Here is a 23350-nt window from a genome sequence, read left to right as displayed (position 1 = left end):
ACTGGAGTAAATAAATGCAGCAATAAAAAAATATAAATAACTGTGTACATAAATAAAATACTGGAGTAAATAAATGCAGTAATAATAAATAATTATAAAAGATATAAATAACTGTGTACATAAATAAAATACAGGAATAAATGAATGCAGTAATAAATAAATACAAATGTAAAAAATATAAATAACTGTATTTATTTATATATTAATCCATGCATTTATTTATATTTTTATTAAGACTGAAGTCACGTTCAGTCCTTCATACACAATGAAGGCCAATAAATATGTTACATGAAAAAATTAAATAGCACATTTACACGGTAAATCAAAAAACATGAGATACTGAGTGAAAATTATGAGTCAGTAATAAAAGTTCAAGTATAAATTTAACACCTTGTGATGCATTAATGTAGCCTAAGCTTCAGTAACGTTGAGCCAATTTCAGCAATTTATTAAACAATTAATTAATAATCTGCAAATTAACCAAATTATGAAAATATATAATGGAGTAAAACAAGTAGCCTATATCAGAGATACCCAAGTAAAGATGTTGGTGGATTACGAAAGAGAAAGAAGTGTTAGAATCTGGTCGATCGAGTTTGTGGATGTTGGGACATCAAGTGTAAATCTCCACCTTTCATCCACTTTAATGCACAGCTCTGACAAACGTGTTGATCTTTGTGCGACTCGCCCCGCAACTTTCCCTCTGCCCCACCTGGCTGCCTTTGTTCTGCTGCAGGGTGTTGCTGCTGATACCAACACACACACACACACACACACACACACACACACACACACACACACACACACACACACACACACACACACACACACACACACACACACACACACACACACACACACACACACACACACACACACACACACACACACACACACACACAGGAACATTGAAAAGCAGAGTGAAGAGGAAACTGCTTTTTATTTCTGGTTGAATTGAACACGAGTTACGTAATGGAGCCTAAATTAAGGCTCCTACGACTTCCCTAAGTTTTCCAGCACCTCATAGCTGCGGTAAAATACATATTTACTAAAACTTCATCACATTAAATCTGTCATTGATCAACCGCAATCATGTATTCAGAACATGGGTGATCTACTGAACGGCCTTACCGGGCACAGGCCCAGGGACCCAAAGAGTCAGAGGCCCTGACTCATAAAATGTTGTTGAAAAGAAAATGATTACAAAGAGACACAAAATGTCTAAAATAGATGCAAAATCACCACAAAAAGATGCAAAATGAATAAAAATAGATGCAAAACCATCAAAAAGATGCAAAATTACTTAAAATAGATGCAAAACCACCACAAAAAGATGCAAAATGACTAAAAATAGATGCAAAATCACGACACAATGATGCAAAATGACTTAAAAATGAATGCAAAACCATCAAAAAGATGCAAAATGACTAAAAATAGATGCAAAATCACCTCAAAAAGATGCAAAATGACGTATAATAGATGATAAACACTTGGCATCCTTTATAACCTACATTTAATACATTTCAGGCAGTGTTACGCACTTTAGTAAAGATTCAAGGACATGTCAAACCTTGAAAATATCATATTAAAATTCTAATGTGTTCCTGGATTCCTTCAGGTCATTTACTTTCCTTATTATCTCATTTAGTCAGAAACAACTTTGTCACTCACCTTCAGAAAAATGCTGATAAAATACAGAAACTGTGGCTAAAACTGGTCAGTTTGACTCATTATCTCTATAGCAACATCCACAATATTTTATTATTTATAGATGAAATAAGCAGCTAACAGTGTGTGTGTGTGTGTGTTTGGCTAAACCAGCATTAAATCCTTCACTGTTTAATCAAATCGATGTAAACTTTCCCCATAATGTTAAAACCAGCAGATGTGAACGTGTGGAGAAAATGTCCTGAATCATGTTTTACACTGGAGATGTTTAATCGTGTCGTGCTCAGATTTGTGACTCAGCAGAAATGATCAGAGTCTGAAGTGAGAGACTTTGTGTGTGAAACCAACGTGTTTGCACCAGAACGTCTTCAGCTTTGCTTAAAGTCTTTCTCTCTGCAGCCTGTTTAGTGAGACAGCGAGCGGCCCGTGGCTGTTGACAGACGTTCATAAGAACCGACGAGAGTCTGCAGACGACTGAACGTGACGAGAGCCTCAGCAGATAAATACATAAATGTATCAATGTGTAAAATGGTCAAAAATAAAATTAATGCATAAATAAATGTCTTAAAAAAGTAAAAAATTAATAAAATAAATGCATGAATAAATGTGTAAAAAAATAAATAAAATTAACATCTTAAAAAAGGTAATAAATAAAATAAATGCATAAGTTAATAAATTGATTAATAATAAATGAATATAAATGCATGAATAAATGTCTAAAAAGGGAAAAAATAAATAAAATAAATGTATAAGTAAATTGAAAATACATGCATGAATTAAAAAATGAAAATAAATGCATGAATAAATAAATAAGTAAATAAAATAAATGTATAAATAAATGTATAAGTGAATAAAAATAAATGCACAAATTAATAAATACAAATAAATGAATAAAGGTAAAAGTAAAGAAAAAATGAATCCATAAATAAATTAATAAATGCACAAATTAATAAATACAAATAAATGAATAAAGGTAAAAGTAAAGAAAAAATAAATCCATAAATAAAAAATAAACGCATAAATAAAAAAAATAAATGCATAAGTATATTAATAAAAGAAAAATTTGTGCTTTAGATTTATTTCTACATTTTGGTTCATGTGTTAATGAGGCAGAAGTTCCCATTTATGCATTTATTCATGCATTTCTTTATTTCTTTATTTCTTGAGACTTGAGTCACGTTCACTCCTCCACACGTGTGCACGCGCCTCTGTGGAGGAAACACTTAAAGTTTTATCCCATTTATTAAGACAGTTGCAAACGCGTCGTTTCAGCCAGTTTGGATTTATTCACTTTAAAGAACATTTGCATGAAGAATATTGTATAAATTAAAACAGGCTCATAAATTAAAACAGGTTAGAAAACGTTGACAAACTGAAAAAAAGGCTGGAAATGAAAATACTTCACAGACTGACTTTACTTTTTTTTAGCAGTTATACAAAGTTTTAGGGGTTTAAACGTCATTAAAACAGAATTTTATCAATGTATAATTCTGAAAAACAACCTAATTATTATTTAAACTGGGAAAAAAAGTAGTTCGACATGATGATCTGTAGGTTTTAAACCTTTATTCAGAGACAAACGAGGTGAAAACCCACGAAGCAGCAGGAAGAAATGATGAAAAGTTCATGTTTGGGTCATAAAAAGCAGATTAAAGGTGTGGTTAGTGGAGAGGTGGAGAGTGTGCGGTGAAATAACCTCCGTAAATATGTGAATGTGTGCGCGCTCGCTCCGCCCGCTTCACAACACCATCCCTCCGCCCATGATCTCCATCCTCTGCAGGGGACAAAGCACCAGTGTTACATCGGGTTCACGGTTAAGAGAAGAGACAGATTCAGTGTGTGAGTGGATCCACTACACTTATATTATTGTTTATAACAGAAATAATATTAATTAAATGTGTTTATAAAGCATGTTTCATACAAGAGATGTCGCTCAAAGGGCTTTAAAATACAAATGCAACATTAAAACAATGGAAATTAGACAATAAAAAGACAAATATGTAATTAAATATATAAGTTAAGGATGGTAGGAATAATATTAATAATGAATAATAATATTAATCAAATACGATTTAAAAAAAAATATGAATTACATTCATTAAAAGCCAAATTAAAATTGTTTTAAGTGGTTTTAAAATGTTCACTATAACTTTTATCAAAAGACTAAAAGAAAAAAAGATTTACTGTTTATTATTAACTTTTTAAAAATGTGTGTTATTTTATTCTTTTTATTTTTATGCATTGGCTTTTGTCTTTTTTAATATTTATTATTTTTTATTGCATTAGAAAAAGACAAATACACAAATGCAATTATTAATAAATGAATAAATAAATAAATAGAGTCCTAATTGTGATAAATACAAAATAAAAAGAGGATAAAAAACAGAAACCATTAATTAAAAATGAGAAAAAATAGAGAATTAGTACAAAAATAAGAATTAAATCCTGCACATTCATAAATGTATTGTTTTCTTATCATTTCTTTATATGTATTGGAATTTCTATATATTTATTATTTATTTTGTTTTACATTAGAAAAATCCAAATAAACAAATATAATCATTAATAAATAAATAAATAAATAAATAAAGAGTCTTTATTCTTCCAACAAGAATAATTGTCCTGAAAACATTTGACATGAAAAACATAAAAATATGATCAATTTCTATATGTTTATTTTTTATTTTGTTGAATAAGAAAAATCCAAATAAATAAAAAAAAATTAAAAAAAATAATTATTAGTAACCAAGAGTCTTTTTTCTTTTCAGAATAAATAAACAACAAAAATAAAACATGCTCGTTAAATGGATTAAATCAGCGTGAGCGTGTTTGTGGTTGAATGATTTGACGTTCGCACTGTTTAAGATTAAACTTAAGCACTTTTAAGAATTCAGGCACTTTGAGGTAAAGGATGAAAAGCAAACAGTGTAAAACGAGACGCACACAGACGGCAACGCTCTGAAAACAAACGGCGTTTACCTGGGGCGGTCCTATGAAGGCCAGCCAATCAGAGGAGTGCGTCGGGAGCAGCCCCATGGACTGACACTTGTAGATGGCCAAGGCCGAGCCCAGGAGGTTCCCCACCAGGTAGACGAGGCCCTGCAGCCACTGCTGACTGGAGCTCTCCAGCAGCTTGAAGGCTAACGCACAAAGAGACGCATTTAAACTCGACCTGAGGCGGCGACGACGGCGGCGGCGCTCAGGTGGGGATTGTGCGGATACTCACTGGCAGACATGGACATGAGCGCCTGTATGGGCCTCCACGCCATCATGCACACCATCATGATGGGGAAGATGGAGATGGTGTTGCCCGACATGTACATGATGAACAGGTTCATGGGGATCTGTTTCAGGGGTCCGAGGGCCACGTCCCAACAGCGCTGCACAAACAACAGACAGGGGGGGCGTTAAAGCGGGGCGGCAGTTTAAACATCATTGAAGTGTGAGTCCGGGAGAAAGTGGCCGCCGTGGTGAACTCCGGATTCACGAAATACGTTGTTGGTGCTTTGTTTTATGTGTAAGGGCTCTAATCATGCTGCTACAGAGGTTTGGTGTTATTTCGGGCAGGATTAGTGGTTAAAAAAGACGTTTTTGTTGCGTTTAGCGCCCCGAGCTAATCAGTGTTAGCCCTTTGGGGCTGTTGGTGCACTCACACTGTCCTTCCGTACCGTGCCCAAGCACGTTTTATGGTTAACGTCTAGTTCCTTTGACCAGTGTGAGTGCAGCTGTACCGCGTCTAGGAGCAGTACGGTTGTCGGACACGGCCCGTTTGGGAGAGGTGGGCTTTTGTAAAGCACGTTTGCACAATTGATGAATAAAAAAAGGGTCTCCGTGGCTTATTTGGTGTATTTTCACAGGGTCCTTTTTCTAACACTAGACTCCAGCTCCTCTTCTTGACTCAGACTTTAGAAAATCTCAATCACAAGTGATTTAAAGTAAATCTTTCCTTTCTGGCATTTTCACACTTTTCTTTTGTAATTTAAAAAAACGCTCCTAATAAGTTTATGAAGCACTTAAATGTAAAAGAAATCCACCAGGTGTTGAAACTCATCATGAACAGGGTCACATCTAGTTTTATGGTCGTTATGAGAAAAACACCTTTAGTGGATGATTGGATTGACTACATTAATACTATTGTATATAATAGAAACAATAATAATAAAACGTATTTATAAAGTTCATACAAGTTATGTCGCTCAAAGTGCTTTAAAATGCGTTACCTTCTCCACCAGGTTCTTGTCCGTCTCCTGGATGCTGGTGTCGGGGACGGGTTTCTCGGAGTAGCCGATGGGGTAAACGGCGTCTCCCTGACCGCCCTGACGGTCACGACTCCTGCACACAGAGGGTCCAGCTGTTACCCCCCCCCGCGCTCGACTCTTTCATATGATTTTAAAACGTTGCCACTGTTTGACACACGTGCGTTCATGTCTGCCTTGTTTACCTGGTGTTGCCCAAACTCAGCTCCAGAGCCCACTTCATCCTCCTGGCCCCGCCGCCTCCTCTCGTCGACAGAGCTCCTCCTCCTTGTCCCCCAGGAGACGCCATGGCAACCGTTTGCACTGCTGGTCCTCAGAGACAGAAAGCACCTAGGCGGAGAGACGAAAACACCAGAAATCAGACGGGCAGACGCTTTTCTTTTTTGTTTAGTTCCCCACCAGCGTCCACGTAGAGTTCCCCGGTCGTCCTGCGCGTAAACAGACGCCATTGAACTACGAACTCACTAATAACATGATTTCTGCACCAACTTTGGGCCTGAAAGTGTGGAGGTTAGGATTGATTTGGATAAAACATTAAATGGTAAACTATCTCATCTCATCTTCAGCCTCTTATCCGGGGTCGGGTCGTGGGGGCAGCAGCTTAAGCAGGGGACCCCAAACTTCCCTTTCCCGGGCCACATTAACCAGCTCTAACTGGGGGATCCTGAGGCGTTCCCAGGCCAGTGTGGAGATCTAATCTCTCCACCTGGTCCAGGGTCTTCCCCGAGGCCTCCTCCCAGCTGGACGTGCCTGGAACACCTCCCTAGGGAGGCGCCCAGGGTTCATCCTTACCAGATGATCCTGAACCACCTCAACTGGCTCCTTTCAACGCAAAGGAGCAGCGGCTCTACTCCGAGTTCCTCACGGATGCTGAACTTCTCCCCCTCTCTCTAAGGGAGACTCCAGCCCCCCTCCTGAGGAAACACATTTCGGCCGCTTGTACCCGCGACCTAAATGGTAAACTAGTAAAGCATAATCCATCATCAACGTGCCCGATATTCATTTGTTGGGTTTGTAAACAGACTTTGAAGTTTTGGCGTAAATTCTTGGCGTTTTAGTCACTTGTTAGCTGCTGTATCTTATATTAGAGCTTTAAATATCTGTTTGCTTTAAATATTTACATGTTAAGTCTGTTTATTTTGTATTTTTGAGTTGATTAAGCCGTTGTTTGTTGGGTTTCAGGAAGCTGTTAATCTGTTTCCAGTGCACTTTGCATGGAAGTGTTGTTTATTTTCGCTGCTAATGTTCACTTTGTTATTTGTAAATAAATAATATTTAGTGCATTTATATCTGTGTGAATTTATTACCTTTTTTTTATGGCAAAGTATACGGTTTATTCATTCAACAGCAGTATCGGATCGGCTTAGATGGTAAAAAAATAGATCGGTGCATCTTTATTATATATTAAACTATGTACGGACGTGTGTAATTGATGAATAAATGAATGTCTTTGTTGGTTTTGCTGTGATTTTGTGCTGCAGACACTGTGACGTTCAAGGCAAACCTCCAAATAAAACCTATTAATTTTATCTTATCCCATTAAAATAAAAATATCACACAGAAATATCATATTCAAGGAAAAACAAAACCTGAGAGCTTAAAAAAACACAAATATGGGTTCAGACACCTTTTTTAAAGTCAAATTCAAGCACATTTCAAGGTCCATTTTCAGTCTTTTCCAGCACAATACAGTTGTGGTAAATGACACATTTCCACAAACACATTTAGGTATTGAAAATGATTATTTCACCTTTATTTTTTCCATTAAAATCAAGTTCAAATAGCTGCTATAAGATCTTAAATTAAGTCTATTCTATATGTATCTGTTGTGAGTTAACTGTGGATACAATTTCAAGCATTTTCAGGAACTTTAACCAGAATTTGAGCACTTTTTAAACCTTGAAAACATTTAAATTTAAGCATTTTCTGCGATTTCATGCACCTGTACAAACCCTGTGTGTGGTGCCAGAGACAGAACCTGACATTATGAGCATTTATCCAGTAACTGTAACAGGTTTTAAATACGTTTTAAATCATATTTAGTCTGTTTTTATACTATAGTCCAGAAACAAACAACAGTCCAGTGTGTTGTAGTATTGTTTGTTTGAAATGTCAAATAAAATGTCGCTGTTTAACTGAATTAATACATTTGAGCAAGAATTGCGACAGAAGAATCAACATTAACGTCAATTACGCTTTTGTACCGACTCTAAATTATCATATAAGTGTAAAATAAACCAACAACACGCCGTTTAACATGAAACTCACCTTCTAGAAACATCCAAAACACGTCCTTTTGTTTTATTTATCGTTGTTTCTCGATGAAATTAGCCAAAATGTAGCCGTTTAGCTGCTCTGAGGACGGTTGCTACTGTTTCCGGGGCACGCAGCGGTGACGCAGTTACGCAGGTGATCCGGATGTTACGTCACGTTCGCGCTGTAGTGGCACTTCAAAATAATTCATTCACAATCAAAATTTAGCAAAATCAGTACATTCATTTGCTTAAATCTCTGGTTTTGTTAAATAACAAGAAAAAGTAAAACCTCACTGAGTCGTTATGACTTTTTCCCCTTAAAACCTTGTTTAAACGATCTATTTTGTATTTATTTATTTGAAATTTAACTAATTTGATGGGATAAACCGCTCGAGTTGCACCAACAGATAAACACAAAACAGACAAAAGCAGTGAAGACACAACAATGAAAGAGCTAAAAACACAAAAGAGCAGCACAATAATACAGACGGACATAAACATTACAAAAACATAATAAAAAAGGGGATCAATGAGTAAAACGTAGACCATCATATAAGAATAAACAGACAAAAAGAATTCCTTTATTATCCCGTAAGGCAGGCACACACACACACACACACACACACACACACACACACACACACACACACACACACACACACACACACACACACACACACACACACACACACACACACACACACACACACACACACACACACACACACACACACACACACACACACACACACACACACACACACACACACACACACACACACACACACACACACACACACACACACACACACACACACACACACACACACACACACACACACACACACACACACACACACACACACACACACACACACACACGTCAGAGCGAGGTGGGGCTGCCAAATGGATCAACGCCACGAGCACCTCGGCAGTGCCCATGAGATGAACTTGCACCTCTCCAACCACCAGTCACACTCCAAACAGGGACTCGAACAGGCGACCCTATGGTTCCCAGCCGAGTCACCTATGGACTACGCCCCAAGTTACATGATACGATGAGTAACTGAAAACATACACAACCAGATTTAAGGCGCAAAGTCAAATTATTTAAACCCCTAAAAGGATGAAAGCAAATGGATGGATCAGATCAGCGTTATCGCCTGAATGTTCTTTTTTTTAGCCAGTCGGTGTTTAATCAGACAATTTAATGGTTAGGTTCGTATTAAAGGTCAATCCCCAGATGGTTAAATAAATCAGTGTTAAAAGGCGTTAAAAATCACCAGACAGAAGGATCAGAGTTATACAACAATAATCAGAGCCACAACCCAAACTCAGTGTATGACACAATGAGCCACACCCAGCACCAGAAAATGTATTTAAATAATTAAAGTCCTAAAGGTCCAAATAATGGTCTCTGACAGAAACAGTCCAAAGTTATATCAAAAATCACTTTATGGTTTCAAGCACAACAAAATAAAGAAATAATTTCAGTTTGTTTAATTGTGTTTTAGTTGTTTTTTGTAGGAGTAAATCATTTTCTTAGGCTCTCTGATAAGTTTCAGTTTCCTTTTCCCGTTAGGAGTGGAGCCTCTTCACAAACAATTTAACTAACAATCTTTAAACAAGTGAATCTCCAACCCTTGCGGGGTTTTCTGAGAATTGGAAACATGCAGCCATGTAGAGGAATTTACATGTTGTCCTGTAAATAAGGTAAATAACATAAGTCTGTTTAGTTTGTTTACGTAAAGAACAAAGTAAAGAGATGTTACATAGGAAAGGGATCCTTAATGACTCCTGTTCTGACGCCATTCAGAAAATACAATTACATCAAATCTACTTGACTGTCAAGGGGGGCGGTGGGGGGGGGGGGGTACATTAAGATAATCATTACTTATTTATAATTAGGAGTGATGTTTCAACTCCTGAGTGATATCTGCATGTTTGTGGATTCATTTCAATTAAAAAAAAAAAAGAGAAATATAAACAAACTAGAAGAGTATCAAAGCATTTTATTAGCCAGGACATCGCCCCCTATTGTTTTTATTATATTAAACAATCTGGAATACAAAAGTTTAAACATCTGTGTGCAATATTTACAGTCAGTTTAAGGCAATGATATTATTATATACACACATAGTGACGTGTAACCGAAGCAGTGCAAAGTGAGCTGTAAGTGTAGCCGTGTTATAGAGGCACGGTTGTTCTGTGTGTGAGCATTATTAAAGGCACGAAGGTAAACGTGTGTACGAAGAGCTTAAACTACAGTTTGTTCATGAGGCACATCGTCATACTGCTGTTCTCACGTCAGTGCAGTTAACTTCACCTGACAGAGACGACTAATAACCTGAGAACTAAGTGTTTGCATCAGTGCAGCACGCTCAGATCTGTGTGTGTGTGTGTGTGTGTGTGTGTGTGTGTGTGTGTGTGTGTGTGTGTGTGTGTCACTTGTACAGGCTGAGCTCGGGGCTGTGGTACAGACACATGTAGGAGTCGCAGAGCAGGCGGCGGACGGACTCCCGTAAGGAGGTGGGGTCGACTCGGCTCAGCTCCTCCTCTGATAGGCTGAGGTAGCGGCCCACCTCTGGACACGCCTTCACCTGGGGGATGTTGAAGCCGTTCTCGCCGCCTGGGTGAGAGACACGAGAGCGCTTTAGAAAAAGGGTTAGTTTGGATTTTTCCATGAGGTGTTTTGACACGGAAGTTTAGAAGAAAAAAAATACAGTAAGTTTAAGTGTACGCAATATTTAGAAGACTTTCTGAGCTTTACGTCGCCGTCAGACAGCAGTGTTGAAGGTTACGTGGAGGGAACTGAAGCCGTCATTTTACCTCACAGAGCACAGGAGTTACTTGTCTTCCACTGCCTAGATCATTTAGTTTGTTTGTTAGTTTTCTTAGTTCCTGACCATTTAAAAACATTCATTCATTCATCTTCAACCGCTTGTCCCTGTCGGGGTCGCGGGGGACTGGAGCCAATCTCAGCTGACATCTAGCGTGAGGCGGGGTACACCCCGGACAGGACGCCAGTCTATCACAGGGCCCTCCATTTAAAAACACCACACGAAAACACAAACAAACAAACCAACCGAGGCAGTGACAGTCCAGCAACTCTAATGTTGTACGGATGCAACTCTATAGGTAGGAAAGTGAGGAGTCACTCAGTCCTGACATTTGTGCACCCTCAGAGTGTATCTGAACAGTTTTAATATGTAGTTGTGGCTCCCAGCCTTCGCAGAGTGGGGCAGTGAGCGCGTGGAGGAACACACTCCTCCTGTGGACGGAGTACTGTTGCGTGGTTGTTTCAGTTCCACTCATGTAAACTTAAACCTGACTGTTTAACAGCAAGGTGAAACTGTGGAAATATTCTAAATGTAACGTAAACTTGAAGTCCACCGTCCACAGCAGTGCAACAATACCGCATAAAAACCCACTTAAGAAACTCAGATCTGTCCCCGTAATAGTGCTTTTGTTTTTTTTCCCGTTACCAGAATGTACTAACGCGTCTGATCTCTCACCTTCGCGGTCCGCCATGCTGTCAAAAAACAGCCAGTCGGCGGGGAGCGGCCCGTGTTTAACGAAGCTCACGTAATGGCTGGTTTCGATGCACGTCACGGCGAAGAGAGACATCCGCTGGCGCGTGCAGTGCAGGGGGCCGGGCCACGGTCCCCCGGGGACGGCGACCTTCACCGGGCTGTGGGACGCTCGTTTCCTGTGACTGTGGACCTGATGATCGACAAGCAGGAGACAGGAAATGACATCAAACCTATACTTCTTTATTATTATTATTATATCATGTTCATCCTTTTATTGTTATTTTTTTAAAGTCAGAAGTGGGCACCTGTGTGTTGCAGGTCTGGCAGTACTGTTTGAGGTGTCCGGGGGTGATGTCTGGGTCTTCATAGCACTGGAGACACTCCCACTCAGCCACAGCTTGACAGATGCTGCACTGTCTCAAAGCTAGAAGGACAAGGAGAGACAAAGACGACACTCACAGCGGGGACACTACGCCGAAAACGTAGATACATCTTCAATGAATCTGAAGTAAACTGAAAGACATCTGCTCTGTATTCAACTAAAACTAAACCTAAAATAAACTAAAATGTTGATTTTTCCTCACTGTCGTCCAGCAGGTCTGTGATGTCCAGGCTGAGGGTGGGCGAGATGGCGTCGAACATCTTGAAGTCCTTTCCGAAGCGAGGCATGAGCAGCAGGAGGCAGGAGGGCGCCTGGTGGCGATCGGAGAACACAGGATCCGACCGTTAGAAAAGTGTCTCCGCTGACTCAGAAGAAAGAAAATGCGGTCGTTTCTTTTGTTACCTCGACAAACTTGAGGCCCGCGTGGAGGAAGGAGGACTCCAGCAGCGCCTGGACGCTGGCGACCCTCATCCGACCGGGCGATGGCGAGGTGAGAGGGATGGGGGAGTCGATCGGGGAGAGGGGTGAGGGTGAGGAGGGGGAGGGAGGAAGTGTAGGAGGGAAGAGCTGGTAGAGGTGACACTCCTGAGGCTGCTGGGTCATCGACCTGAACCGACGCGGGAAGAGAGAAAATGTTATTGGTACTTCACTTTAATATTAAACACTTAAACGCTGGTTTCACGTTTATCTGCTCAAGTGAGGAACGTTTCTTAAATCTGACATTTTTAACCAGGTTATTGAACTTTTTTTTTGGTGGGGGGGGGGCACATTAGACGAATTATTATACCACTAAAAGTAGTTTTTATATCCTAAATCGTGTCTGGAGGGGAACTTTAACAAGTGCTTAACCATTATGTCTCTTTAAAAAGATCAAATATGTAACTTTTGCACATTAAAATGTCTTTAATCTATGTTTAATAAAAGACATCTGCCAGAAATTGTCAGAAATTGAGATTTTATCCAGTTTTAAAGACACGTTTTTACATCGTGGTTGTTTTTAACGCTACATTTTAACCAGAGAAAGGACTGAACGGCGTTGAAGGAACAGATTTTTGAGGTGAAACTGCTTTATTTGGTGTTTTTAATGGTTTTAAAAACCTGCTCTGTTTGTTTTAGACTGCATAGAGAACACTGACACTGAAGGGATCTTAACCAGGACGAGCACTGATCCAGGTTTTTTGTTTTGTTGGTGGTTTGATTGAGACAAAAATATGAAATATTGAAACAAAGCACTGTCACCAGTTGTATATTTCAGTTTTTAGAGGCGTGCAGAAGTAAAATAATCCGGTAATTGACAAGAAAAACATGCAAATATTAGAGGAAAGTCTGAAGAATGGGTGTGAGTTTGTTTTTCCTTTCCTGTTTATCACCCTGAAGATTCAAACCACATGATTTAGACTCAAAATGAGAAAAAAATGCAAATTATTTACGCTTATGAATTCATCGGTTATCAAATATCTCGTTTTCAGTCTGTGTGACGTTTTATTTGAGTCAACTACAAAAATAAAAGAAGTAAACATTAGCAGAGTAACGTTTCAGTGATGGTGTGGGAGTGAATTCAACAAACAACTGGCCTGTGTGTGTGTGTGTGTGTGTGTGTGTGTGTGTGTGTGTGTGTGTGTGTGTGTGCGTGTGTGTCCTCACCTGATCTTGAGGAGCGGCTCGACTCGGAGGAGCTGGAAAAGCTTGTTGAGGAATTCTTCAGGATCTGACGGACAGAACGACGACAGCATGACAGCATGACAGCATTCTTCAGTCTGATCACACACACACACACGCACGCACACACACAGACACACACACACCTTTCTCCTGGTTGGTGAAGCCTGTGTCTCTACTCGCAGCCTCCAGCAGTCGTCTCAGGGCCATCGTCTTGCTGGCGCACACGTAGCCGTATCTTAAAAACACAGCAGCACACAGAAGCTTTACAGTAAAGGCCCCATATTCAGCTCATTTTCAGGTTCATGTTTGTATTTAGGGTTTTTACTAGAACATGTTTACACGCTTAAATGTTCAAACAACACATTATTTTTCTCATCCTGTCTGTGTTTCCGGGTCTCCGCACTGTCGTTGCAGTCGGGGAATGACCGTAACGACACTGTAGCAGCACTTTCTACCTTTATATAGTATAGTTGTGACATCACAATGGTACAGGAAGTCCTGACGGCTCGTTTAATGACAGTTTCTGAATACGCGCTGTGTGTGTGTTTCTCTGTGGATTGAGTATTTTGTTACTTTCACAGTATTTATTAAGCCCCTCCACCTGCGTTATAATTAAAAATAAAACTTTTTACGGTATAGGACCTTTAAACAAAACCACTACCGCCTGATTCAGTCGATGCTAGTCTTACCTATTATTAATTTAGTTACATTTTCAGCCATATTGTGCTCTGTAATAATTGTGACATTTAACCATATGACCAGTGACAGTAACACTGTAGCTCTGCAGCTCCTCTTGTTTGTATGAATTAGACACTTGTACACATTTACGCACCTTCGTAGAGGGTTGACGATCTCACAGCGCAGCAGGTCCTGAGCCTGGCTGGAGTCCTGGTCAGTGTCAGGGTCCGAGGGCCAAAACAACACCCAGTCTGCTGAACTGCAGCAGGAGAACAGACTGCAGAGACAAACACAGAAGCAGGTGATGACACACAACAAGCAGCCAAACATGCATCTGTTTGGATTATTTCAGCGTCATTTACACCCAAACAGCTGCATCCTAAGCTCATATTTAGAGGTTTACTGCCCTGGTGAGGCACAGGATAGAAACAACAGGTCTCATTTAGAAAACCTGACATATTTTCAGTCATTTGGCATGTTTTGTTGAAAGTTTTGCATCTATTTAGTCATTTACACCTTTTTGTGATTGTTTTGTATCTATTATTACTTTTTGCATCTATTTGTAGTCATTGTGTATCTATTTTTAGTTGTTTTACATCTATTTTTAGTCATTTTGCATCTTTTTGTGATTGATTTGTATCTATTTTTTGTCGTTTTACATCTATAATTAGACAATTTTTGTCACTGTGGTAATTTTGTATCTTTTTGTAATTGTTTTTTCGATTTTTGGTCATTTTTTGCATCTCTTTGTGGTCGTTTTAAAGTTGTTTTGCATCCCTGTGATTGTTTTGCCTCCATTTTTGTCATTTTGTAGTAATTTTGCTTCTCTTTGTAGTAATTTTTCGTCTCTTTGTGGTCATTTTGCATCTACTTTCAGTCATTTTACTTATCTATGTGGTGGTCGTTTGTCTTTGTAGTTGTTTTATGTCTGTTTTTAGTCCTTTTGTTTATGTTTGTGGTCATGTTGTGCATGCTTTGTAGTCATTCCGGGTCGTTTGTAGCAGTTTTGTGTATGTTCCCGGTCATTTCTATTGTGATGCAAAGCATTCGTACCTCGACCATCCTGTCTGTTAGAACAGAGTAAGTAAAGAGCTTCAGATTTTACCTGAACAGCGTGGCGTCCAGGTAGCAGGAGTTGAGGTGACCCTGGATGCCTCTCTTCCAGCCCTGGTAGAGCTCACTGGCCTCGTCCCCGTCCACAGGAGGAGTGTGTTCCTCCACGCGCTCACTGCCCCACTCTGCAAAGGCTGGGAGCCACAGCTACATATTAAAACTGTTCAGATACTCTGATGGTGCACAAAAGGCACGACTGAGTGACTCTTCAGTCGGGCTTTCCTACCTATCGAGTTGCATCGCTCCACTTGATTGACAGGTGTCTCAGGGGCGGGAAACCTGGAGTCCCGTCTGCAGTTGCGAAGCTTGACAAACAGCCCCTTGTTGGCCGGGCAACGAAAGTGGCGCTCACCGAGGTAACTGCCGTCTGTACCTGCAGACAGCTCCTGGTCCTGACACACACACATACACACACACGCACACATGAAAATCAGCTGTGTGTGTTCAGTCACTTCTCCTGTGCCAGAACTGTGTGCAGGATGTTCATTTAAAAAAAATAATTTTGTGTTGTGTGCCAAGGCCTCTTATTTCTTTCTGCTGTGCTATCCAAAGAGTGACAGGGTATCATTCTTGTATACTGGTATTGTACTGAACTTTCAAATTCTGTTATTGTGAATACCACAATAATGATAAAAATCATCAAATGGATATAAAAATGTTAATTGTATATATTGTTGTATATCGTTTCTATCACAATGTCGAATAAACGGCGGAAATAAAGCGTTATATAGGATAATATTTACATCATTTGGACGACACTTAAGGTTCTGATCTTCGCACATTTTGTTGATTTTGCACTTAATAAAATGAGAAAATACTTTTCATTTGTCAAGTATTTAATTGACACAAGAGTACACAAAAATATCTTTATCATATAGACAAGACCCGTATATATCGTTAATATCTGAGATAGGAAATTACCAAAACCTTCCATTTGTCCCGATGTTTAAAGAGAAATTTGAGACCATTAACAGAAACTAAACCTGTGGAAAATAAATGCAAATGTCTTTTTCTGTCGTTTTAATTCTGAGCATGTTCAACAGAGTCTGAAGATTATACTGATGCCAAAATATCCTTTAGGAAAGTCCCTTAAAAGTTGATTCTTGCTGGGGCAGCAGCAGATTAGATCGATTTTACGGCACAGAATACACACATTATTCTCCGGATCTGAATATAAAACTATTACACTTGTTTAAAAACTAAGCAGTTCAACTTCACACTTAATAAAAAAACTTTCACCTCACCAGCTCAATTCCCGCCACCGGCTCTAAAATCCCGCTGATCCGTCCGATCCAGCGAATAACCCCGAAAAGCGGCGGATCGTTCACTTCCACCATCGACCCCACCTCCAGCTCGCCCTCCGCTCCTGCCTCTCCGCCCTCCTCTGCAGCTTCAACGCTGTCTGAAGACGTCAGCGGCGAGGGGGGTCCGTGCGCGCCGTTGTTGTGCTGCGGCTGCTCGGTGGCGGGCGGTGACGTCGGGCTCCGGGGTTTGGGAGGTGGGAGAGGAGGCGGGGGCAGAGGCTTCTGTGCGGGTTTCGGAGGCGGCAGCGGAGGAAGTTTGACCGCTTGTTTGCCGGGGGGCATCAGGGCGACCTTAGGAGAAGACGGCGATGGAGGGGCTGGTTTAGACGTGGGGGGCGTTGGCTTCAGGATGGACCTGGTCATTTGGAGCGGAGGGTTGAGACGGTGAGATTTCAGCTCTGAGGACAAAACGGAGCAAGAGTTCGACGTTGATAGGACGATAAAAAGTCTCCTGAATACTGAGCGTGTTTGTGTTTCCATGCAGCTCCTTACACTGAACATTAACCTGCTGCCTGAGTGTTGTGTAACAGTTTTCATACCTGAGGAAACCCTGGTGACCGGCAGAAGGAGTCCATACGGGGGGGAGGGGATGTGGCAGAGCTTCTCTCCCTTATAAAGGCCGTCCCAGTTTCCAACAGGAGCGTCCTGTAACGCATCACACAGTCAAACACAGAGCTGCACCGACAAGAGAAGGAAAGAAATCTCTCTAAAAAACAGCCAGATTTACATATTGTCTGCAGCAGCAAAGCACACAAAGACAAAGAGTGGAATTATTATTATCACAGGGATAGGGATATACTTCAAGTTTTTTTGTTTGATGAATCATCTACAACATCCAGTTCTATTCAATACACAACGTATATAAAGTAGACTGATTATTGCACTTGTTCATCACTTTAAATTAGATGTTATTGTGCTATAAACAGCCAAAATTAAGTTTTGAGACAGCTTTCTGCAGAGGGGGATATCAAATTGAAGGAAAACTAAGTTTCATGTCTGTAAACAGACTTGCTGTTAGAGCTGCAACGATAAGTCGACTGATCGATCGACTGAAAAACCAATTGTGTCTTAATTAGATTCAACAGGAAATGAGGGGGGACAGAGATATTGGGAAAGACATGAGACAAAAGGTTTAATTGTCTTCATTTTGTAGCTGTCAATGTTTAAAGATGATTAATGCGACTTAAAAGAATAAGAATGACGTAAACATGGAACCGTACTGACCAGCAGGACACCGACGTACGTCCCTGACGAGGACCGGCCGGGCAGGAGACCGCAGTAGCGCACCTCCCCCCCGTAGACGTTGTCCTCCAGGGGGAAAGACACCCGCTGGCCAATGTGGAACAGCGGAGGCGACGCGGGGCCCCGGACCTGGTTTTGAGCAGTGAGGGGCGCCGACTCCGCTGTTCTTCCCAGGATGCCCAGGCCGTGCGGCTGAGGCGGAGGGCTGCCGGGACGATGCAGGTGGAAACTAATGTGGCGGCTGTTTTGCTGGTGAGGATTTGGGCGTTCGTTGCTGCTGTGGTGCCCGTTGCCGGGGGGATTACTGCTGCGGTGGGGGTCTCGCTCGCGGGCGTCGGAGCCGTTGTTGCGAGACCAGCTGCGGAGCCTGATGTGGCTGACCGGGAGGAAGAGGGCGCAGGCGTCGGGGCAGCTGAAGAGCCGGTGACCTTTAAAGGAGCCGTTGCTCACTCCTCTCCCGACCGCTGAACCCTGCAGAGACAGAGACACACGGCAGAACAAGGTATTTACAGGTAAGCTGACCAATCGCAGCTGATTAAGTGCTCTTTACTCTTCACATCTAAATTCAAATGCTTTTTCTATGTAGGTGAAAATTTTTTTATTTAGATATTTGCTGCGGAGGCATTAAGTCAAATCTTTGCTATATTAAACCTGTAGTTTATCTTTGGCGATACTGGGCAAATCCCCAGTTAGAGCTGGTTAATGTGGCCCGGGAAAGGGAAGTTTGGGGTCCCCTGCTAGAGTGCTGCCCCCGCGACCCGACCCCGGATAAGAGGCTGAAGATGTGATGAGAGGAGATATTAATAATAATATTTCATCATATTGTAGGCTCTGTTTCCAGACTTTAGAAAATCTAGCCAGTGACAGGAGACTTTTCTGAGTGTGTGTGTGTGTGAGAGAGAGAGAGAGAGAGAGAGAGAGAGAGAGAGAGAGAGAGAGAGAGAGAGAGAGAGAGAGAGAGAGAGAGAGAGAGAGAGACAGAGAGACAGAGAGACAGAGAAAATGTGCATGTGTCGGCCTCCCTATAATTATGATTGTGTGGGAAGACTGCGATTGTTTCTGTATGCAAGCTCTCACCTAATATCAAGTGCCTGGATTATGAGTACGAGTGCAAACTACTAAAGCAAAGAGGAGTCTAAAGGAGTTAGCAAACAGTCAAGACCATCACTAATGTACTTGCTGAGGAAAGTGCTGGAGAGTGGACGCACGCTCACTAGCTCCAGTGACAAACTGATCAAAATCCTTGATGGTGAACCCAACAGGGGGAAAGGCAGAGAGAGTGAGAGAGAGAGTGAGAGAGAGAGAGAGAGAGAGAGAGAGAGAGAGAGAGAGAGAGAGAGAGAGAGAGAGAGAGAGAGAGAGAGAGAGAGAGAGAGAGAGAGAGAGAGAGAGAGAGAGAGAGAGAGAGAGAGAGAGAGAGAGAGAGAGAGAGAGAGAGAGAGAGAGAGAGAGAGTTTAAATTCTGGCTTTTTTACCTACAGCAGCTTTACAGTTAAATCCTTAAATCCATGTCTTTTTTATTGTAAAGAAGGTTGAGGTGCTGTATAGACGCTCAATCCACAGAGAAATGCACACAGCCCGTACTTTTATACGTAGAAAGTGCTGTGACAGTCATTCCCCGGCTGCAATGACGGTGCAGAGACCCAGAAACGCTGACCAATCAGAGCAGACTGGTCTTTTTTAGGAGGGGGTTTAAAAGAGACAGGCGCTAAAATGGAGCGTTTCAGACAGAGGGTGAATTCAGATGAGAAAAATAAAGTGTTTTTTGAACATTAAAGCATGTTAACATGTTCTAGTAAAACCTAAAACACAAGTATGAACCTTAATTTGCATGAGGGAGTCACGTGTAACCCAGTGTTAGTGGATGGTCAAATCAAGCAGGTTTGAAATCTTAAGGATTGCAGCTTTTGCGTCAATAATGTCGTTGTGTTAAATCTGAAAAAGCTTCCGCTCATATGCTGCGTTCACGTTTACCTTGAGCTGTACCCCAAAGAACACAGCGCTGCTCCCTCTGGTGAGCGGCCCGATGTATTTGAGATCCGCCTCCGCCAGCTCGTCCTGTTGGCCTATTTGGACCCACAGCGGAGAATCGACGGGCAGGGACGCCATATTCTGCAGCTTCCCGGGACTGCCTGGAAAAATACAATAAAACAATGGAAACTCTTAATACAGAGGGAGGAAATGACTGATTACATGAGCCGCTGTTGTTTTGTTGTTTTTGTGTGTGTGAGAATTAAAAATAGGCCCGTTTTGGAGTGACAAAAAGTGTGATCTGCCTTTACTTCCCATTTTCAACTTTAAAAAAAATATATGCGTGTCCTCAAAGTCATTTACGGTCGAACAGGTCACATGATCCACATTTAAAAACAATATATACTGAGCATTTCTACTTGAGTAAAATGTCACATGTAAAATAATTAAACATGTAAAACTGCAAATATCACTCACTTTTAGGACTGTCACTACTACAGTATTTGCTATTTTGCTGATTGTTTGTGTGTTTATTGATAAAACTACAGCTACAACTGTTATTATTTCTATTACATGCGCTATTATAACCAATATTTCCATTAACAATAGTCCTGTTTTGTTTGGAATTTCAACTTCTACCGTCATCAATATTGCTTTTTTCAATATTTCTACAATAAAATTCAGTATAATTCCTGCCTTTAAAACAGAATTCATACAAATACGTTCAACACAGCAGCACAGCGGCACTGTAACACAACTACAAACTTATTCATGTATTACTTAGAAGTCTTAGTCGAGCCTCTGGATCAGACACAGGCTCCAACAGACCGCTGAGCTCAGTCGGGACCTCCAGCAGGAACTTCCTCTCTATTTTTAACATGACGCCATTGTCCAACACCTGTGGAGAAGACAGGATGAGAGAGGGAGGAACATAAAAAGGGAGAGACGTTAGGGCGAGTGCGGAGGTAATTACACCGCACAGCAACACAATGGAAAAGGACGAGTGGTGGAAACTTGCATCCAATCTGCAGCGCGTCCACATGAAAGGAGGCACTTTAGGATTAAAAGTGATGAAAGTAAAGCGTTTGTTGGTTCCTGATCTGTCTCACGTACTTTTACAGTATTAAAAAAAAAAGGACTGACGGGTGATGAGTTGTTTATCTCCAGTGTTTCCTCAGGGGGCCTGCCAGTTTGGGAGTTGTCTCTGGTCTGGCCGCAGGGGGTGCTGTCCCGTAGACAGTTCCGGCCCGGGCGACTAGAGGGCTCTGCACCTTGGTGCGGAGGCTCCTGTCTGCCCGGGTTGGGGTGGTCTCTGTGGCGGTTCTCCCTGTGACCTTGGACTGGGATCTCTCCCAGTGTGGTTGGCCCCCCAAAGGTCCTCTAGCCTCCCCTGTACCTCAGTTCTCGCTGCCCGGCCATGTCTCTGTAGTAACAGCTAGTGTTTGTGTAGGTGTGAGTGTGTGTGTCTGTGTCAGCGTGGCTGTGTGTATTTGTGTGAATGTGTGTATGAACGTATATATTTTTATGTATGTCTCCGTGCATGAAGGGTTGGGTTCTTTTAACTTTCTTCTCCTGATTTTATTTGATGTTTCTCTTTTTCTGTACATCTCTGTGAGGCACTTTGCGATACTTTCTGTATGAAAAGCGCCGTATAAATAAAGGTTGATTTGATTTGATCTGTTAAACTATTTAACTGCATCTTTACTGATTTTAAATTTGAGGCGGACAAACATTTGTTATAACAGTAAACGTGTAAGAGAAAATCATTCTTCACGCAACCTGAAGAAGAACCTCCACATGACAGAGTAACAAAATACAATCAATAAATATATGTAAAACTGTAAAAAGCAGAGAAATAAACAAAATAAATACATGAAAACAAATGAATTATACATAAATTATTAAATAATAATAAAACAAATCAATTATTAGAGGTAATAAATGTAAATGGGAGAGGGATAAACAGAAAATAAATAAATAAAACTGCTCAACTAATGGTTTCATCCCTAAAAGAAAGGATGCAGCCTAAATGTAATGCAGGTGAATGTGTTTTAATGGTTAATACCTTGACCCAAGGGGAGTCACCCCTGTTCCTGCCCGAGTCTTGCTCCAGGCAGAGGAACCCCCGCTGCAGCCGAATGGTTCCGTCCAGCTGGTCCTGGACCTTCAGGTCGGTCGAGATCAAGAACATTTTGGGGGGGCGGCGCTTCCTGGTTTGTTCCTGAGCCCCTGACATCTTAGAGACTTTATATGTTCACAGCGGCATTAAATCCTTCATTTTCCTGTCAAATTAATAAAAATAACAATAATAAAAATATCTTTGTAAAAAACAAACAAACGACAAAAGTTTTCGTTGGTTCGTTCACCTAAAGTGACGTAACGACAGGTAACGGCAGTTGGCCAACCAACGTTCACATTCAAACCGTCAACGTTTAATTAGCGGAAACCGTTTAAACCGCTAAAAAAAAGCTAAATTTGAGCCAAACTGTCGAATAAAAACACGGAGTTGAGTTTAGTTTTAAAAGCTTCAGGCGTTTTTCAAACACTCACCAGCTTCATCAACTCCGACCGTCAACATTTCCCCTCACATTTAAAGGAGCTACGCGTCGACAACAAACCTGCAGGAAGCGGCGTGACTGACACCAGCGGGAGCCAATGGTGAGGCAGGAAAGTTCAGCGGGGGACTGGTTTCAGCCAATCAGAGCGTCCGTGGGCGTTACCGGGACTGAGGGAAATTCCGCAGTTCTTGATCGTTAAGTTAAAAAATAAAATAAAATAAAATGTAAAAGTCACTAAATTGGTTTGAAAATTAATTAAATTTATATTTTTCTCATTTATAAACACAGACAGATAAGTGCCGTATTTGTTTTAATAAGTTAATAAATAAAATAAAATACAAATAGAATGGAAAAGTCACTAAATTGGTGTAAAAATTAATTAAATACATATTTTTCCTATTTATAAACACAGACACATTAGTGCCATATTTGTTTTAATTAGTTAATAAATAAAATAAATTACTGCATTTTACTTATTTACATAGTACATATAATTAAGTGCATATGTACTATGCACTTAATTATATTTATGTACTATATACTTTATTTTATTAGTATTTATTTAGTTATTATATACTTTATTTTATTTTAATATATGTACTATGTACTTTAATTTATTTGTTCTATTTATTGTATTTATGTATGTACTATGTACTTTATTTTTTTTAATTTATGTATGTACCAATTATTTTATTTATTTATGTATGTACTATGTACTTTACTTTTTT

The 23350-nt window shown here is 40.5% G+C and overlaps 2 protein-coding genes across 3 annotated transcripts; both read right to left on the bottom strand.

The window, feature by feature from the left end:
- Nucleotides 1–2934: 2934 nt before the first annotated feature.
- emc4 (ER membrane protein complex subunit 4) lies at nucleotides 2935–8317 on the bottom strand. Its single transcript, XM_083936652.1, has 6 exons — nucleotides 8193–8317; nucleotides 6110–6254; nucleotides 5889–6000; nucleotides 4895–5048; nucleotides 4648–4808; nucleotides 2935–3442 (listed from the first exon to the last, which is right to left on the bottom strand). The coding sequence occupies exons 2-6, from the start codon at nucleotides 6211–6213 to the stop codon at nucleotides 3407–3409; spliced, it is 567 nt and encodes a 188-aa protein (XP_083792778.1). The 5' UTR covers nucleotides 6214–6254; nucleotides 8193–8317; the 3' UTR covers nucleotides 2935–3406.
- Nucleotides 8318–10224: 1907 nt separating this feature from the next.
- Nucleotides 10225–22697, bottom strand: cyld3 (cylindromatosis (turban tumor syndrome) 3). 2 transcript variants are annotated; one of them, XM_083937334.1, is made up of 17 exons: nucleotides 22609–22697; nucleotides 22130–22336; nucleotides 20845–20962; nucleotides 20068–20225; nucleotides 18076–18564; nucleotides 17391–17496; nucleotides 16792–17249; nucleotides 15774–15939; nucleotides 15540–15681; nucleotides 14589–14711; nucleotides 13900–13991; nucleotides 13739–13802; nucleotides 12497–12701; nucleotides 12297–12405; nucleotides 12018–12136; nucleotides 11695–11902; nucleotides 10225–10808 (listed from the first exon to the last, which is right to left on the bottom strand). In XM_083937334.1, exons 2-17 carry the CDS (start codon nucleotides 22298–22300, stop codon nucleotides 10624–10626), a joined length of 2913 nt encoding a protein of 970 aa, XP_083793460.1. In that variant the 5' UTR covers nucleotides 22301–22336; nucleotides 22609–22697; the 3' UTR covers nucleotides 10225–10623. The 2 variants fall into 2 exon arrangements, with proteins under 2 accessions (XP_083793460.1, XP_083793459.1); XM_083937333.1 differs by having other exon boundaries at nucleotides 22130–22346; nucleotides 22615–22673.
- Between the last annotated feature and the right edge of the window lie 653 nt (nucleotides 22698–23350).

The sequence above is a fragment of the Echiichthys vipera genome (genome assembly GCF_963691815.1).
Source record: "Echiichthys vipera genome assembly, chromosome: 22".
Taxonomy (NCBI): domain Eukaryota; kingdom Metazoa; phylum Chordata; class Actinopteri; order Perciformes; family Trachinidae; genus Echiichthys; species Echiichthys vipera.
Note: the sequence above shows the minus strand (reverse complement) of the source record. Positions and strands in the feature narration are given on the sequence as shown.

What these genes read in the sequence shown, in the direction of transcription:
- cyld3 (XM_083937334.1), bottom strand. Translation starts at nt 22,300, where the DNA reads ATGTCAGGGGCTCAGGAACAAACCAGGAAGCGCCGCCCCCCCAAAATG. An exon ending in GTGACTCCCCTTGGGTCAAG is followed by an intron (nt 20,963 to 22,129) that starts GTATTAACCATT and finishes TCTTCTCCACAG; the next exon opens with GTGTTGGACAATGGCGTCAT. An exon ending in CGTACGTCGGTGTCCTGCTG is followed by an intron (nt 17,497 to 18,075) that starts GTCAGTACGGTT and finishes GATGCGTTACAG; the next exon opens with GACGCTCCTGTTGGAAACTG.
- emc4 (XM_083936652.1), bottom strand. Translation starts at nt 6,213, where the DNA reads ATGGCGTCTCCTGGGGGACAAGGAGGAGGAGCTCTGTCGACGAGAGGA. An exon ending in CTGAGTTTGGGCAACACCAG is followed by an intron (nt 6,001 to 6,109) that starts GTAAACAAGGCA and finishes CTCTGTGTGCAG; the next exon opens with GAGTCGTGACCGTCAGGGCG. An exon ending in CCTTCATAGGACCGCCCCAG is followed by an intron (nt 3,443 to 4,647) that starts GTAAACGCCGTT and finishes TGTCCCCTGCAG; the next exon opens with AGGATGGAGATCATGGGCGG.